Source organism: Daucus carota, chromosome 7 (genome assembly GCF_001625215.2).
Source record: "Daucus carota subsp. sativus chromosome 7, DH1 v3.0, whole genome shotgun sequence".
NCBI lineage: Eukaryota > Viridiplantae > Streptophyta > Magnoliopsida > Apiales > Apiaceae > Daucus > Daucus carota.
In genome coordinates, this window is record NC_030387.2 from 22,316,643 (window position 1) to 22,335,959 (window position 19,317).

At 34.0% G+C, this 19,317-nt stretch overlaps 2 protein-coding genes across 2 annotated transcripts; one reads left to right on the top strand and one right to left on the bottom strand.

The window, feature by feature from the left end:
• The first annotated feature begins 7,884 nt into the window (after positions 1 to 7,884).
• On the top strand, positions 7,885 to 9,954 carry LOC108196267 (bidirectional sugar transporter N3). The gene is made up of 5 exons (XM_017363475.2): positions 7,885 to 8,287; positions 8,545 to 8,755; positions 8,851 to 9,012; positions 9,144 to 9,263; positions 9,354 to 9,954. Exons 1-5 carry the CDS (start codon positions 8,199 to 8,201, stop codon positions 9,663 to 9,665), a joined length of 894 nt encoding a protein of 297 aa, XP_017218964.1. The 5' UTR covers positions 7,885 to 8,198; the 3' UTR covers positions 9,666 to 9,954.
• A 158-nt stretch (positions 9,955 to 10,112) lies between these two features.
• Positions 10,113 to 18,594, bottom strand: LOC108196266 (serine/threonine-protein kinase PBS1). Its single transcript, XM_017363474.2, has 5 exons — positions 18,152 to 18,594; positions 17,535 to 17,740; positions 14,735 to 14,924; positions 11,173 to 11,564; positions 10,113 to 11,077 (listed from the first exon to the last, which is right to left on the bottom strand). Exons 1-5 carry the CDS (start codon positions 18,273 to 18,275, stop codon positions 10,598 to 10,600), a joined length of 1,392 nt encoding a protein of 463 aa, XP_017218963.1. The 5' UTR covers positions 18,276 to 18,594; the 3' UTR covers positions 10,113 to 10,597.
• Between the last annotated feature and the right edge of the window lie 723 nt (positions 18,595 to 19,317).

The window sequence follows — 19,317 nt, forward strand, 5'->3', positions numbered from 1 at the left end:
GATCATCGTTCGTTCTTCGTACGGGTTATAAAGAAGAAAATTATGAATGATAATCTAAAATGTATATAATATATATCACAATCAAAATAGAAATGCAATAATAATGGAAGAAGAGATTCCCACAAGCAACGAAGTGCTTTCTTATCGGCTGGCAACGCCCACTTGAGCAGTGTCCAAGGACAAGTTGTAATGTTGTTGTGTTTGTGGGCATTCAAGCCTAGGATATGTTTGGTATTGTTGTTGCTGATAATAATAATAATTAAATATTTAATAAAATATAAATTAATAATTTAATAAAAAGATGGTATGTGTTAACAATGGATGGACATTCATGATAAGTAATTAAAAAGCGATGTTTGATATGAGAATATTACACTCACAAGAACAACTTGAAATGAAAAGCGATTGAATAAAAAAAAATTAATACGAAATAGTTGTCAAAAATCGTTTTCAGCCGAAACATAGTCGGAATAAAAAGCTAAATGGTGTAATAAAAAATAATGAAAGGAGGAAGTAGACGGGAAAGATAGTCAAAGAGGTTGCGTGTGGGTGTTAAAGAGAAAGATAGAAACGTCAAAGGCTGCAATTATTGTTTGTTTGAGTAAAATATGTTGTTCACTTGAACATGTCTTTCTTCCTCTTCTTCATTATTTTATCATCTTCACAAACTTCTCTCTTTTAATTCTCCAACCTTTATGCACCCCTTCTCTCATTCCCTCCCGATTCTTCAATTTGGATCCAAGGAGGTCAGACAAACACATGCGCTGCAAAAACTTATTATGATGACAATATTACTGTTCATTTTATCTCTCGAATATTGGGACCGTTTGAGTGAGCTTAAAATAAATGTTTTTGCTTAAAGTAAAAAAGTGGACTAGAAGTCAGAAGCAAGTTGAAACTCATAGGTGATTAAACTGTTTGGAAAATAAGCAGAAGTTCTGAAACAAAAGCTAGTAATTTTAACTTCTTTTAAATACTTCTTGACTTCTTACGCAAACAGTACAAATAAGTGCTTCTAACTTATAAACCGAGAAGCCGGGATTAAAAGCTGTTGACAAACACCCCCATTATGTCGAAATCCGACATTTTTATTAAAAAAATATTCTCGACACTCGGACATGATTATGAGTATTTTAATATTTATTTTAAATAAAATAAATCGTGTCTAGACATGTATTAATAATTTATTTTATACACTTTCTTCGAATTTAGTTATTGCCGGCGACACTCTCTGAATATGAAAATGATAATTGGTAAGCTTTGATGGAAATTATGAACATTTTTAAGAGAAAATAGTCAAAATACTGGGTACATATCATGAAAGCATATATGCTCACCTTTTCAGGATTATGTGTTAGATTCCACAACTGTGCAAATTAATAATTATCTAAGCACCAGATATCATGTGTTTTCTAGCATTTCATAATAAACATAAAGGAATAATGCGCCCTAATTCTGGTATTTAAAAAATCATAAAAGAGAAGAAATGCATCTGTCAATGATTTAAGCATTATGCCCCCATTGTTTTTCCATGCCATCATTTTAATATGCTCGACTTCTAAGTGGCGTCTACACTACCACGACCTTATATATATATTCAGGGACCAGTCCGATATATATATTCAGGGACCAGTCATGCAATCATTTTCGAGACGGTTTTTACTTCTAATTTTTATATAAAATTTTATTATTATTTTATTAGCTTTTTAAAACTATTCTAAAATTTGCAAAACAAAAAAAAGTTATTCAAAATTAATAAAAATAAGTAATTATATTAATATTATATCCGTAATATTATGTTAGTTGGAGGAGTCACCTGGGAATCTAACCATGTCATTTCTAAAATATATTCAATTATATCACACCTCCAAATAGTTGAGTAAAGAAAAAGATTTCTAGAATACGAAAGGAAAGCAAAAAGTAAGCATGGGGTTCCAAGTTGACCAGAATATTATTCTTAAATCATTAAAAAGACAGCTTATTATAATTACAAGATAAAACGAGAGATAATCATAGCAGCTTATAGTAATTAAAATAACAAGCATAATTAAAAAAATAAAATATTACTATATTTAATAGTAACAGGGCGTCTTTATCTTGTACAAAAATGTACGCATCATTGCAGAAATGTCAACCCGACCGTAAAGACTTAAATAAAAGGGAGAGTAGTAGTTGTTCCTTTTCTGACAATAAAAATAAAGGGAAAAAAGCTACTAGTACCTTGCTTCAGGCCAAGGCAACCTATCTATGATATTACCAGTCGGATGTAATTAATTACGAAATCCATGTTTAAACGCAACGCCAATTACTTAATTAACCTCAACGCCTCTTTCTTCCTATTAATTAGGCGTTTTGATTGAGAACTGCCGCAACATGCAACATTCACTTCCAACCGCTCAGAATATACTCTATCCGTTCGTCGTGGTTGTTTACGTTCATTTGCATGCATTTTCAGTTTTTTGTAAAATATAGTTTCATAATTTTTTTAATATTTTTTTTATAATAAAATTTTAAACATTAAACTTTTATTCAGAGAAAGAATATTCGAAAAATATTTTATGTAACTATACTTTAAAAGAGTATGAAAAAACGTGCCAAAAAATAACGTAAAGAGATGAGAGGGACAGAAGGAGTATATTTTTTCTGTCACATTATGTGAAATACTTTTATATTCTCTTCAAATTTTTTAAAATAAATAACTAATTTAAGTTTAAAAATTGTTCTGGTCATGCAGTAATTATCATATTTATTTTAAGTTATAAGAACTTAGTATAGCATTTTTTAATTAGAGACATGATTGTAATAATCGAAAACCGGAACTAATCGGTTAACCTATCGATTTAGAATTTATCAGAATTTCAATATAATTGATAAGTTGATAAAATATTTTTCAAAATTTAACTAAAATTTTATCAAAAAATTTCGATAAATCAGGAATCTCTTAAAAGCGACCATTGATTAAAAGCTACTGCAACAGTGACGCCGCTGGTCGAACTGCTGGTAATATACATAGACCACCAGATTCACGTAAGCCGTAGCCGTAAGCGCCGTCCTATGCTGTTTTGTTTTTCTATTTTTAGCATTAGCCTATAATTTGCATGTAGAGGTACTCACTCACGCTAGCTAACTAATTTATTAAACATATCTTACCACACGTAACAAATCACATATAAAACGCTGCCGTTCTACGTAGATCCGACAGTGACTTACACCTCGTAATTCATTAATATACCAAAAATATTTTAATCAGAACAATTCCTCTTAATTTAATTTCAAATACTTACAATGGGATCAAATTAGTTTGAAAAAGTGACTTTTTACTTAAGGTTAAAAGAAATGAAATAGAAGTGAAAGGTAACCTAATAATTATGAAATATTTGGAAAGAAGGAGAAGTTGTAAATAAAAACTAGCACTTTTTACTTTTTTTTCGCGACTTTTTAAAAAATTCTAACATCTTTGCACAAACAGATCAATAAAGACAGAACCAACTTCCGTTGTCCGAAGAGAGGCAATAACTAATTTACTTATCGTCATAATTTTACATTCGAGAGGAGTATCATAAGATACGAAATGGGTATCACGAGATACGCTTTGGCGAGACGGTGAGGCCGCGGCGTGGGATACGTATAGTAAAATCGTACAAGGAAGGTACTGTACCAAAAGCAAAACAAAAATAGACAGGAGTATCGTAGAGGAGACGTGTTCGTATTCGTATAGTCCTGTAATGAGAAACACACAGTTGAGAGAAACTTGCAAACTTGTGAATCCTGATGCTGTTTGCTTACGCTTTTGGGTTTGCCCATCCCAACGGACCAGCCCACATGGTCTGTGTTTCGGGTCCGCGGTGAAAACTTGGGGAAGTGTATTTGACCCTTTCAATAAGCTATCGGCATCACTTTTCTAGATATGAAAATGAGTCGATAAGTTACGATTATGGATTTGCTTTGTGGGGATTTCGATTTTTTTGTGCGTCAAAGGATCATTTTGATTTTTGACGTTTAGGTTACATTTAACTTGTTTGGACGAACAAAGGCTTTTTTTGTATTTACAAGTTGAGGTTATTGAAACCAACAGCTGCACATATGTTTTACCATTTATAAATTTTTTGGATTTTTGGTTTTACTAGTCGGGATCGAATCTATGATTGTTACATAATACTCATAATAAGCGTGGAAAAGTAAAATTTAAAAATTTCTCCCTTAAGTGCAAACTAATAATATCGAAACTGATCTTTCATGATTTTCCATTATTATCGTTTACGATGAGTATGATGCAATAATCATCGAATTCAATAAATTCTATGAGCTTAATATGTTTGAATATTTAACTGTAAGCATTAACAAAAATGTAGCAGTATTGTAAAAAGCGGGAATCAAACTTAATCGGTGGAACAAGAATTGATTGAAAATTAATTGAATTGATCGATGATTAATAAGAGATTTAATCTATTCAGCGAGTTACGGAACAAGAATTAATCGGTGACTAACCACTTTTAGAACAGAGAAATGTAGAGATAATTAACTACAAATGGACTGGATTACACTGTGGGTCAGCCAGTACTTGATAACAAAAGAGCGGAACAGTGGTGAGGACATTGGACTCGGCCCATTCTCTGGGATATATTAAACAAATCCATAAGATCAGATTGGATCAGAAAACGGGCTGAGCCTCATTCCAAACACAGATATGGGCTGTTTTCTCCCATACAAACAGCTACCTTCAGTATCTGCACAACAAAATTTAAGAAGCATTTGCTTATCATTGCTTGAATGCAAAATCTGCAATGAGCTTGACTCAGGAAAGATTTTTATGAATACCTTAAGAAGAATTTTATGCTTTATGAAATAATATTTTCGTATTAATCATAGACAATGGTAGAACTAAAAAAAATGCATTTTATATTTAAATATATGTTCATGCAATGATATAATTATAAAATTTTAAATTTATATCATATAGTACTCATATATAATTGTTTTGGTGTTTGATAGAGTGGCACTCTAATCGCTCACCTTTGATTGTCTTCAGGTTCGAGGAGAATTGGCTCGCAATGATCGCCTTACTCGATGCAAGTTGATTCTGGGAAGTCTCCTCCAAACACCTTAAAATTTTAGGAGAACCGACTGGTAGTGATCGCTTACTTGATGCTAGAATACTAGATGATTCTAATAAAAGTTATCATCCAAACATCTTAAAATTACAGGAGAACCGGTCACTTGGGGAGAATGTTAGAATACAATACGATGATCCTGCTAATTAAGTACTCTTAAAACCTGAGAACAAGTTACTTAACAGTTGCTCGTCAAGAGAGTTCCACCTTGGCTCCTAGTATCAGCAAACAAGATTGGTTACCGACAATCTACCATTATTGTAACGATATAACTCAGATGATCATGGGAATATATTACTTGAATATGGAAAATGAATCTTCATTAGATAAAACCAAGATATCGATCATCTCATATTTAGAATTTTCCAAAGAAATTATATGATCGTCCAAACGTAAGAAAAATAATCTACACGTTGTGATTATTATCTGATATGATCTGATCGTATCTGATCGGTCCCTCATAACATATATGTACAAGTTGATTGGTTGCCCGCTCCGAAGCGCTTGAATAGAAAGACATACAATTCTTCTCACTACTGGAAAAACCGCGATTATCAAGATTGTTTCAGATGAATCATGAATACTAAGTATGTGATAACTCCATTTCACTTTGTTCAGATCAAATCGTTTAATTTCAAATTGCAGCACTGCAGCTCCTTGAAACTTTCAACAGGTTGAATTGCTTAATCCTGAATGCAAAGATCTGGCCTGATAAATAATGAGCCGACATTCATATTTTAAATTCGCGGCCTAAATCGACCTGACATTATTGAAAAATTTGCACAAGTAATTAATACCGTCTGAACTGTTAAATTCCCTCATCAACAAGTTACTCGAAACCAAATTAGATGCATGCACGCAACACATAAATTCTGGATATCTGTAGCTCGATCTCCTGTTTCGGAAGTAACAGGAAAACTCAACCACCAATTGTTTGTAGTTGTCACAAAGAACACACGCTTATATATAGAGGAGCCAGAAAATTTGCAGAGATATTCAAATTGCACTTGTGTTCTTCATTAGGTCGAATTAAATTTGTTAACACGTCGAAAATTTGAATATAATTAGTTATCCAGACTATTTAGTTGTGTTGCATAGTTATACAGGCGTTCGTACGAGTGAATCTAAGAGAAATTAAGAAATCACGGTGACAAAATAATATAAGATCTTGTTCGAGTCTTCCTTTCAGTATCTCAACTCCGTAAAGTACATATCAAGTAGTTCTAAGTGACACTCGCACAACCAAATAATTCAAGGTACGTTTGGTTTGGTTCGATAACATAAATGAGTGGCTCACATTAAGCTACACGAATACCACAAAATGATCTGTCAAAGTGTCTAACTGCCACGTAACACATGTAGCCGGGAGGCTGGGACCCGTCCGCGTAGATAAAGAATGAGAAGTAGAAAAAGAATAACAAGATGATGATTGTAAAGGCAGCCTTTATTTTGTTGGTATCTCCCATCATAACTGCCTAGCTAAACTGAAGCTTGAGCAAGAAGAAAGCTGAGTCTCCTCTTCCTCAGCGTTTTCCTTCTTGCTTTATGCATGATCAATGTGTCAATATCTGAAATGTCGCAGAAATATTGGAGTCACAAACAATATCTGACAAACACCTAACTGGTAGAACAAGCTGGAAAATCTACACTTATAGAATTAAACTATTATTAGGCATCCTTATCCACATTTGTTAGCTTCTGATGCTATTGCCATGTAAGGCAGAACAAGAATTCCGAGATAATCGAAAACTAGAAAAATGTACTTTTTAAGTTTGAAGGACCAAAATTTGTAAAATATGTCATTTTATTTTTAAAGTTCAGTCGAGATTGTAGTTTAAGTCAGTTCCTTAGTTCCGCGAGGTGTGAGTGCAGTGGTATACAGTTGTGGATAGGATAAAGGACAAAACTTTATAACAAAACTGAAGGAGAATACAAATTTCAAGGAGAATGTCAGGGCTTTTAGGCGGGTTTTCATGAAACTGTACTATGTAAATCTTGTTGTTTGGTAACGTAAACTCTCATCACTCGAGCTTATCGTCTCCCACGCTTTCTTGCTCAAGCATAAAAACGCTCTTTAATTTTTTATATATATACATTTATCAATAACGTATATAATTTACACATGATCAGGCACAACTGGTTGCCTTGAAAGCGTGTATTGATATATTTGAAACTGAATTTTGGTTTATACTTTCATCTTGATAACCAAATCATAAAATTGACAGGCATCGCATTTTAAATTTTTGGTACCATATAAAGACTAAAATGCGAGGTATATATATATGCTGGGACATCTGATAAAATTGGAACGAGATATATATGTTTTTTGTACTGAAAATTTTATGATATTATAAGTTAATAAAATTGGAAAGATATGTTCTGCTTTCCAACTTATGTGATGATCTGTGATTGAGAGTTCAAACCAAAAGTATTTATCTTCACTAATTTGAAGTGGATCCAAATCATATGTATATGTAACCAAAAAACGGCTAGACAACTTAATTCTAAGTTTTTTATGGGTAAACTGAGACGCTACAATATCATTTACACAAGGACGTTACAATATCATTCAACAGATAATTGCTTCATTCTGGATTTTTTACGTCCAACGTTTTTCTTCCGCTGAAGTTGTGCTAGTAACATCCGTATACTATGAACCGTTATCGTTTGAATCAATAATCTAAAAATCGCAGGGAAATGAAAACGGATGCACGCGAGAAAAGTACGTGAGGGAGAGCAGTAATAAATGAGGGTTAGAACAGTTTGGTGAATGGTTAAATCAGAGCTTGTCATGCAGCAAGGATGATGTGTTCGAGTCCCAAACTCGTATTAATTTATACTTGAGTTGAATTAGCTACACGGCATATAAATTGTGAGCTTACTCTCATCTCCTTATAAAACGGCCCTACTACACTTCTTTACTTCCTTCATCTAGCTGCATCACTATCAGCTTCAATAATTCTTTCTCCAGCAGAAGAAGCTAGTAGAACCATCTAGCCCGGCCAGGCCTCCTCTTTCAGGCCCGACCTTATTTCTTCCGCTTATTTATATTTTTCGAGATCCACTCTGCTAGCCAGCTTCATCGACATGGCCTTGTTTCATATTCACAACCCTTGGGTCTTCACTGCTGGTATCTTAGGCAACATTGTGTCCATCATGGTGTATTTTGCTCCAGTGTAAGTTCATTCTCTTCTTCTTTCCTTAACTATTGGGTAGCGGTCCCTGACATATGATTGCCAGAGACATCTTAAGTATTGTTTTCTGGCCGTAAAATGAATATATATCTAACGGCCAGGAGTATTAGAGGTTCAGAACTTGTATGTTATTTAACAGGTCCCTGTCCCTGGCAATCGAATGCTAGGGACAGTCCTAGTCTATTACCAAGACGGATTGCATGTAACTAATTATATCTGGTTTTTGTTATATGTAACAGGCCAACATTTATCCAAATTTACAAGAGAAAATCAACAATGGAGTTTCAGTCTCTGCCTTATACCGTAGCTTTGTTCAGTGCTATGCTCTGGATGTATTACGCGTTTCTGAAGAAGAATGCAGTCCTTCTCATCTCCGTGAACTCTGTTGGAATTGTGATCGAAACAATTTATATTTCCATTTTCCTCTTCTACGCATCTAAGCAAGCTAGGGTAAGCGAAGTTCTACACATAAATAGATTTCTTCTAAGTTTTTTTTTGTTTTTTTTTTATTTTCTTACTGCATGTTTGTAATTTTTACATGACAGAAAGAGACTCTGAAGATACTAGTTTTTCTGAACTTTGTATTGTTTGCTGTCATCTTTGCGGGCACGACGCTGTGGTTTGAAGGCCACCATCGTGTCATAGTCGTCGGATGGATCTGCGTTACGTTCTCCATAAGTGTTTTTGCCGCGCCTCTCAACATCGTGGTACGAAAATCATTTATCTTGCAACTGAAAAAATGATCTCTAATGAATTTCCTTGTAGGTGTAGTGTTGATGAGCACATGAATATCATTTCATTTCTAACTTGTTATGCTAATTGCATGTTATACCTGCAGTTTCAGGTTGTTAGAACGCGGAGCGTTGAGTTCATGCCTCTTTCGTTGTCATTTTTCCTCACACTCAGTGCTACTGTCTGGTTCGCCTACGGCTTGCTGCTTCAGGATCCCTGTGTTGCTGTAAGTACTTAAATAAAGTACTTAAATAATTCCGCTATGTCAATTTGTCTCCAGTTATGAATTGATGCTGATTGTTGATATGATGCGCAGCTTCCGAACGTGCTGGGATTTATATTGGGAGTGCTTCAGATGATTTTGTACGCGATATATAAAAACTCTAATGGGAACAAGGAAGAGGCGAAGCTAACAGATGAGAAAAAACAGGTGGCAGAAGTACACATAAACATCATAGACATTGTGAAAAAGGTTCCCGGAGCTGTTGATCAGGTTTATCCCCTGGATTCTCAAACAAGTAGTTGCAGTAGCAGTAACGGTGTCAGCAGCGACGACGATGAACACAAGGATGCAGACGAGACTAAACCAACTCAAGATATAGCTCCGGTTTCTGGCGAAGAGAAGTAGTTTCCCAGGACTCGAAGGGGGACAAGATTGTTGAAAGAGAATGCGTTTTCTTCAATTCCTTGCTCCGCTCTGACATCGCCTGCAGCTATCCACAACGGAATCACTAGTCCTGATGATCTAGCCTTTTGCGCGCAACAATAGCTGGACATCGACGAGCATCATTGTCTGCAGGCTTCTCGTTTATTTTCTAGTTTTGGCTCTTCTGTTATCTCATATCTTCTTCGATTCTGTTTATGCAAGTGCAACGTTTGTTTATATATTACAAGCTTTCGGTCCCCTCCGTTTATGATGTTACGTTCAAATTTAAGTGTTTCAAGTTTACACTGGAATACAAATATACAAGCATTCAAACATACATCACCTTGCTGTGTAACTTGAGCTTGACATCAAGGCTAAAATGTTAGCTTCTGAGTCTTTAGACCAAACTGTGTAACAATATCAGAGAAAGACACAAGAGATATAACTTACTATAACAGAGATAAGTTTCTGGCAATAGCCATTCAAAGGCTAGGTAGACAAATGGTAAATCAAGTATGTATAAAACTTCTTCCAATGCGATAACAAGCAGTACTGCAAGTTACAGACTACAACTCACAACAGTATTTGTTCATTTCTACAGAAGAAATTCAAAGCCGGAGCTGGCAGAAGGGCCATTTGGATGCCGCTCGAGAGAAAAGTTCTCCTACGAATCAGTGGCTGTGCTTCTGCTCGCATTAGTCTATACTTTAATAGTAAATCGCTTCATGAGCTGCTCTGCGCTGCTTCTCTGTGTGGTTGAAGAAAACATAAGTCATCAAAGAAAGAGGAGAGGGCTGGCCTCTATGTTCTGTTTGATAAAACCAAGTTGCAGAAGCTCTACTTAAGGGGTTTTCTCTCTCCCCTGTTTTACAAGAAAATACAAACAAGAATTACAATTCATTGTACAACAGATGCTACCCGTTATTAGCATCAAAACTGCCTTGTGCGCTTTGCCTTCTTTTGTCTCTCAAATTCTCTCCCCACATTTTAGCCTCTGCGACAGCTCGTTCCCTTTCCAAGTCCCGGTTTAGCATCCGGGCAGTTTCTCTTGGTGAGTCATCCTTCTCAGAACCTTCCAAGTCCCATTTGCGGCCTGATCCTCCACCAACATCATTCCTTAAAAATCTTCCACTACCTCTAATATTTTTCTCATCCTTATCTCCATTTAGCCTGTAGCCATTTCCAGGACCTGAGCTAGGGTCATATGCCTGGTTTGCAAGATAAGATAAAGCAGTTACCACATCCCCAATAAGAGGACGGGCAGCTGCCTGTTCCTGGATACACATGGAGGCCACAGCTAGTGCCTGGTATAGCCCTCGCATTGGATACTGACCTTGGAGCCTCGGATCGGCCAATTTCGCAAACTTTCTGCGGTCATTGAACAGAGGTCTGGCCTGCAGTTACATCACATTGATAACATAAATATACATCCTTATTCACACAAAGAGAACAAAAAGGTTATACTTGAAGCCTTTATTATATGGATTACCCATGTGACAAGGTTCTGCTGTCCTTGTGGTTGAGTACTGTCAATAGCTTTACGTCCGGTTATAAGCTCCAAGAATACTACACCAAAACTGTAGACATCAGATTTTACTGTCAGTTGTCCAGTCATGGCATACTCAGGAGCACAGTAACCGTAGGTTCCCATCACCCTGGTGGAAACATGAGACTTGTCTCCGGTAGGGCCAAGTTTTGCAAGTCCAAAGTCAGAAAGCTTAGGGTGAAATTCTTCCTCCAATAATATATTGGACGATTTGAAGTCCCTATAGATGACTGGAGGACTTGCCTTGTCATGGAGAAACTCTAACCCTCTGGCTGCACCAGCTGCAATCTTCATCCGTGTGTTCCAGTCTAAAGATTCTTTCTCTGGCGGAAGATCTGCACAAAATTTAGGAATTCAAGGTGAAGTTTTCGTAATAAATAGCAGGCGGCACTTTTTTAACATAATCTAGAATGGAACAATCTGTTCACAGATATGAAACAGCATGGTAAAGTCTTCAACCAACAAGTTAATGCAAAACAATAAATGTCGATATCCCCTTCTTAATCTATTTTTAGGCTGCAGGACAGGAAAGGGAAGTATTTCATCCGGTATATACAAGTAATGGGCAGTGATGAGATGAGATTTGGAAGTTATCCTTCCCATTTCTTTTGTTTATTGGAAACCAATACGGAGCAAATAGAATAGTTACATGTCCACTCACAAATAGTAGTAGGCTAATAGCTAAACAATGATTGTGATTGGTGAAGATCACAGACATGTCTTTTACCAGCAGGATATCAATGTGTGTTCATTTCTGAAACAATCTGAAGTTATGATGCTAAAAAATAGCACTCCTTCAAAGAATGGTCCATTTTAGCACAAATGAACCCCATGTGACGCTTGCACATGGTTAGTCAAATTCATACTTGTAAAAAGTAAAAAGTGCGCCGAAGTGCAAAGGGCTTCCTGGGGCTTAAGCGAAAAGCGTATGCTTTTTTGGAGAGAAGCTCACAACATATATATAATTAATATATAGCTTAAAGACAATATAGAAACACGAATACTAGGATATTAAGTTATGTCATATTTTTAAGCACCATCTTCTTCGCAAGAAATCTCAAAATCATCATCATAATTTGTATTTGGATGGTTTTTCTCCACAAATTCAATCTCTTCCTCCTTATCCTCCTCGCAATTATCGTATCTTATCAAGTCGCCTAGTAGATTATGATCTTGCATTTTCTACACTTAAATTTGATTGTGACCTAAAGGAGTAGCAAGATTCTCCATACTTCTTTCCATGTTATATTATCAATTTCAAGGTATAAAAGCTCCTTATCTTCGTAATATTCATCTGAATCACCATCAAGCTTTCTGATCAATTATTCAGTACAATCATCAATATTGTTCAACAAAATACAAAAACTTAAGATGAGTCTTCTCTTCTTAATATTCTTTATTGATAAACCCTAATTCCTTGGTGGCTATGAATGTGAGCCAAAAAAGTCTAGTTTCAATTATAAAAATTACAGTTAGCCAAGCCTTTAAATCCCCATTTAATTATAAAATCTATTGTTTCCTGCTTCTTTGCAAAAGGTCACTCTTCGGTGATCTCGTTTTAGACCTTTTTTGAGCTCAAGCCTAGTTTATTGAAATCCGCTTATATCTTATGAAATAAAGCTCTAACTCAAGGCTTCATTATAAAAATGTGGTATAACTAAGAGGCCTAGAAGCATAACAAGATTATAATTGAAACATGATAACATAAGTCAAAAACACATTACATTGCTAGACTTTATCTACCACTCATTTCTTAAACTGCAACTCACACATATTAACTACAACTATAACATAGTACAACCGACTGCTCGTTCTCATACCTCCTCACTTCTCATTCATTTTGATTAATAAAATTTCAAATTTCAAAAATAATTAATTTTTATAATTGAAAATATATACTCCCTCCGTCCCACAATACATGTCTCTTTTGGAAAAAATTTTTGTCCCACAATACATGTCTACTTTTAGTTTCCAATGCAAATATATTGCAAATATTTCAAAATTACCCTTCTTGAAAGTTGTATAACAATTAATGTAGGTTGAATAAGAGTCTACATTCATGCATTTATTAGGGGTAGAGGTGAGAAAATTTTATCTAATCAATGCTTTCTTAATATGCGTAATTTTTTCAAAAGAGACATGTATTGTGGGACGGAGGGAGTAATATGTGTAATACTAATTTTAATATCATTTACTCAGAACATCTTGTTTCAAATAATAACAACCGCAAGATACCTAAACATCAAATTTAAACCATAATCGCAAATTCCAAACTACGAAAATATATCATTGAAAATGTTAAAACTAATTCTTCGAACCTCAAAATAACAAATAATGGTAAGTATAAGTTGTAACTATAAAATTGAGAAGCGCGCGCACACACACACACACATATATATTATCATACTCCAGAAGTACAAAAGTTATCTCGTTAATATATACATTCAAATATTATTTGAATTAAATTAAGATACTATTTTAAATAATATAGTTTCTACATGAGTAGGCATAGCCACAAGATTAATCTAGTATGATATATAATTGTACATAGATGGACAACATACAATATGTGGAGGTTGTGTACTCTAATGTTCCCTTCTCTTACTCCCGTCCCTCCCTTCCCTCATTCAATGTAGTCAATAAGTCATCCATTCATCATATTGCACCGCAGAAAGTATCCAAAATTAAAATTTTGGGTCTTGGACAGGAACAAATATATGAATTTTAATAGAAAATCAAAACAAAGCCCCTATCTGCACTTGAGGCCACAGTTTTCCATGTTAAAGATTAGTCCTATCTGACTCAAATCTATGTCAGTCAACACCATCAGATTTTAAATCTCAGTGGTCCATTTGGTCCTTGTTCATAGTCAGGCGGCGTTTGGCTAAACTTATTTTCCAGAAATAAGGGCTTATTTCTGAAAAAAGGTACATATAACTCTACTTTTTTTCTAAAATAAGCTCTTATTATTTTGCTAGATATCAAAAATATAAAACACATTCTTAATATTTATATCTAAAAAAATTATAAAAATATACACTTTTAAAAATAAATAAGCCCTTAAATTTTTCAAAATAAGTGTGCCCAAACAGGGCCAATATCTGAGTGTACTTGTGAGCGTGATAATTGCCTAAATAGATAGCAACTCATGTTACTTGTGTTTCTGCGGGAGCCCATTTCGAGGGCGCAGTACCTTGATGGAGCACTCGCTTGTGGGGGTATTTTTGAGCAGCACCCCTGGAAGGAAGTTTAGTCTAGTTTCTTCTTCTATAAACATTCTCTTGTAAAACCTTATAGGAAAAATCATCAAAATTGTGCAGTTGGGGAGCACGGATCCACATATTCATGTCAAGTTATTGTTTTGTCTATTTGTTTATTATTTCTAATTCCGCCTTGATTTTGTGTTCACTCTTTTAGCAACAACATGTTAAGCACAAATTATTCCATCCAACAACCTAATGAAAAAAGATTAGAATGAACAAAATATAATACATTAAGGTTTTACCATGAAGGTGATCTTCCAGCGATCCTAGTGGCATAAACTCATACACAAGAAGCCGTTGATCCCCGTCAGCACAGTATCCAATCAGATTGACAAGGTTAGGATGATGCAGAAGGCTCAGCATCAGCACTTCGACAAGAAATTCCCTGTTACCCTGAAGCCCATTTCTATCCAACTGTTTCACAGCTACAACCTGTAAAGGAAATTCACGTTTCTTTCAGTAAAAAGCCATTGTAAGATGATACAATTGAATTGCATGCACCTTAATGATCAGAATAAGATCAAGCATACGGGTTAATAATTATGTGAATAAGGCCAGCTTTAACAAAAAGTTAAGGAATAAAGTTATAAATGAGTCATGAGAAGTTCAGTGTATAAAACATCCTAGCAGTAATTAGCTAGCAATAAATAAAGAAATTCTGGCAATGCACAGTATTGTTATCCAATTACTATTCTGGATACACACAGTGTAAAGAACTGATAACAGTTATAATGTCCTTGATAACACTAGATGTTTTAATATATATGATAAAGCTTAGTGCACAAGAACAGATAAAGCACAAATAGTTGCACTTGCATGGTTGTGACTCCTAAGCTTGAGAAATTGAGCAATTTACAGATTCTGCTAATTAACTAAAAAATAATGTCAAATCCATATAGGACTAGACCTGGCAATTCGGATAATTAGATCGGTTTCGGATTGGATCCACTTCGGATAGGGTCAAATTTCAGTTATCATATATTTTGATACAGTTCAGATCTGATATAATTCGGTGCGGGTCTAATTTCGCTTATGCATGAACCCGTTTTAGTTTCGGGTCTAATTTGAACAAAAATCAGATAAATCTTGGATTAAGATCAGATCAAATCCGGTTTGGATCTTTTTTATAATTTTCTTACTTTTAATCATTTATTCTCGAATCAGAAGTTGATTTGAGTTAATATTACAATAATCTTGACTTATCAACATATTGAAATAAAGGTCGTTAATACGTTTGTCAAAATATAGTTATACCTCAAAATATTACCCAATAAAGTTATAACCACAATCAACCAATAAATTTTTTTAATATTGAATTGGCAAATAAGATAAATATTATGGCTAAAAAGTTTAGTGAAAATATTTAGAAAAAATCCTTACGGTTAACATCTACTAAATTTCAAATGAACATCAGCATATGAATTATATAATATTTATTTTTAAATTAATATTTATTTCTTTTTAGATTACAATATTTTCCAATGCCTGCAAAATTCAAATCAAATGTCATTCTTAATTTGTTATCATTACGCCATGTAACTATGTAAGGCAACATTAATAAAGTAGCGCTAACTTAGAGGTATTTAAACCAATTTAGGTAAAATATAAAATACTAATTAAAGATGAAATTATATTTTATATATGACTGATCTAAGTCAATTAAGATAGTTTGATGGTAATCAGGTTCAACAATGTTAAAACATCAAATATAAAATACAATACTTCCATTCTAGTACAATTATTAAACTAAAAAATCACCCAAAAAAAAACATGTACTTCAATTCATATTCGATTGGGATAAACTTATCAGTTTCGGGTCATCATCGGATATAGTATTTTGGATTAATTTCGGTTTGATTCGGATCAGATTAAATCATTTTCTGGTCATTTTTGGATTGGACTATATTGAGCGAATATCGGATTATATTGTTTCGGATTCGGTTAAATTTTGAATTATCAAATTCAAATACAAATTCAGATCTTGATTCCATATATTTCGGTTTGGTTTTTCCAATCCATGCCCATTTTGTCGGGTATAGACAGGACTAAAGTAGTGGTGATAGTGTAAATTATAGGACTGACACGACCTAGCATACCTACACAGAAAGTACTCATAAATCAAAATGCAAAAAGGGAAACATATTGCAACTACATCTAGAAAGTAGACCTATACGTTAGGGTCAGAATACCAGGTGAGTGTAGTCTCTTATTTCCATTATCATTCAATTAGATAACAACTAAAATGCCTTCTCAGTGGCACTTAACTAAAAGAAATGCACTATCTAACATTTCATGTCATGTCTTAATGATTAAATTGTTTGAAGGTGGTACTCATATGAGATAAGTTGATGAGAACCTTTATGGGATCCCAAAAGTACAAAAAGAAATAAGCACATGATAACAAGGCCTCGCAAGTGAGGCTGGTTTCCTACCGATTTGCTTAAGCCAATCAACACAAATTTTAAAATTAATTGTTTTCAAAATGTATAACATCTTTAGCACTAAACATTCTGAGATAAAATCCCCTTTCACATTACAGGGTGACTCAATTTTATCTAAAGTGAACCGAATATAATAGCAGAAAAGCATACACAACTAAGCAAGTAGAGAATCCTTTTCATTGCTGACAAACACTAGTAGAAAAAAGACTTTCCGCGTCGCTCTTTTAGCGTCGGTTAAAGACAGAACCGACGCTGTCTCCTACATTTGCTACGCCACTTAACCGACGCCTTAGGGGTTATTTGACCGACGCTGAAAGTCCAGTTTGTACTAGTGAAAATTTATTGGACAACAACAAAAACGGAAAGTAAGTGCAACAGGCAGGAGAACAGAACCAGTACTAGAGGATATAGATTGTAAAATGGAGACAAAAACTATTTTTGTTTGATCATATAATACAAGAGTTGTAACAGTAACGTAAATTTAATGCTAAAGGATATTCCATTAATGGCACAGATTGCTCATACATGTATAGTGAGTGATCTTTAAAAGAAGATATTCAAGGTCTGTAAGACGTTAATTACCCACTACAAAGGAGTTTACCTGACCCGTGCTTTGAAGCCTTCCTTTATAGACACGGCCAAATCCTCCTTCCCCAATAAAGGACTCAGGTCTGAAATTGTTTGTTGCAGCTGCAAGCTCACGGAAAGTAAATGTTTGTGCTGCAATTTGAGCATCAGCTAGTTCCTTGATACCATTTTGTTCCCTCTTCGCACCAACATTACTTCTAGACTTAAGCCTATCAGCTCCTGAAAGTTCCAACAATCTAAGTAGTAAAGATCCAATTGGGAATACAATTAAGATGCCGGCACAGTTGGCCTGTATCCAAATAGGCACGTCGTGTATCTAAAATCAATATTCAACTCACATCGAAGTTAATGAAGCTGAGTAAGAATCTAACACAAGCTATAATCTTAATAGCCCAGAAATCCTTTGCAGTTAAACAGATAGTTAATATAATAGGCCTATAAGTCAATACTGATCACTAGGGATTTAATCACACAAATAAAATCAATTGGGTGATCAATTAAAATGACATACCAAAATCACTGAAAAACCCAACAAGTAATCAGAAAAAATCAAAATAGCAGATCAGATCAATCAACAAAACACACACATAAACACACAATCAAACTCACAATCACAAAATGAAGACTAACCAGAAGATAATCTAGAGATGTTGGTGGGTTGTGTTGGGTGACCATCTTTAAGACCATTTGCCTGCTGTTTTTGAGGATTCAACGTCTCCTCTTCCTTTGAATCAAAGCAAGGAAAACAACCCATCTTCCAACAACGTTGTATATATCTACTATATCTATATATTACAACAACTCCAAGTCCCGGATTAATCAAGAACAAGACAAAGATTCTTTCTTTAGCAATACTTATGAGCAATCCTTATACTTGTGTACTAAATAAAAAGCGATGAGCAGCACAATACAACAAGTAGTTGATTACATTTAACAGAGTAGATCAAAGAATTGAGAGCAAAGTAATAACGCAACACCGCAAAATTTATGAGATTTAAGTGCTACAGAGCTCAAGCCGGCTTTGCTTTGATTTGTTTTCATTACATCTACATATTTATATCTCACACATGTATGTCTGTATTCCTCTCCTGCTACAATCTACATACATACATTTCACAAAATGTATTTTCAGATTTTCCTATAATTATAATATTATATCATAAATAAATTAGATACTAATAAGAGGCTAAATATGTATAAATCCATTATACGATATAGCATTCTATAATTTTTTAATAATGCGCTTGGGCTAAAATATAATTATATATATATATTTATTAACATGTATGTAATTATTATTAGTTTTAAATTATTAAAACTGAGTATAAATACTAATTATCAATCAATCATAATATTTAAAAATTTATGAAAACAAAATTCAAAGAATACTATAAAAACGACATAAAACATTGCAACGTTTGTATTTTCATTTTCTTCCGAATGTGAAAAATATTAGAATAGTAATAAATTTTGATATATATTAATTTTACTAACTTCAAAACAAAGCTATATAATATTAAACAAAATAATATTAATATCAAAAATATTACACTTAACTATTAAAACATCGAATAAAATTTTAACTTTGAAAAGAAAGTGATACATAATTAATAAAGAATCATAATTATATATTAATTATAATGAAGCACATATGTGTCAAAAATTATATAATTTAATTCACAAAAATTAACATGATTATATATATGTTCTAATCTATTTTTGATATTATATATATATTTTTAACTTTTACGTGTATATAAGAGTATATAAGACATCAAAAAATAGTGTTCAGATTT

Excerpts from the sequence above, each read along its gene's own strand:
- LOC108196267 (XM_017363475.2), top strand. The coding sequence starts at position 8,199 with ATGGCCTTGTTTCATATTCACAACCCTTGGGTCTTCACTGCTGGTATC. Across the intron at positions 8,288-8,544 it reads ATGGTGTATTTTGCTCCAGT|GCCAACATTTATCCAAATTT; the intron begins GTAAGTTCATTC and ends TATATGTAACAG. Across the intron at positions 9,013-9,143 it reads CCGCGCCTCTCAACATCGTG|TTTCAGGTTGTTAGAACGCG; the intron begins GTACGAAAATCA and ends TTATACCTGCAG.
- LOC108196266 (XM_017363474.2), bottom strand. The coding sequence starts at position 18,275 with ATGGGTTGTTTTCCTTGCTTTGATTCAAAGGAAGAGGAGACGTTGAAT. Across the intron at positions 17,741-18,151 it reads CATCTCTAGATTATCTTCTG|GAGCTGATAGGCTTAAGTCT; the intron begins GTTAGTCTTCAT and ends TGGAACTTTCAG. Across the intron at positions 14,925-17,534 it reads GGCTTCAAAGCACGGGTCAG|GTTGTAGCTGTGAAACAGTT; the intron begins GTAAACTCCTTT and ends TTTCCTTTACAG.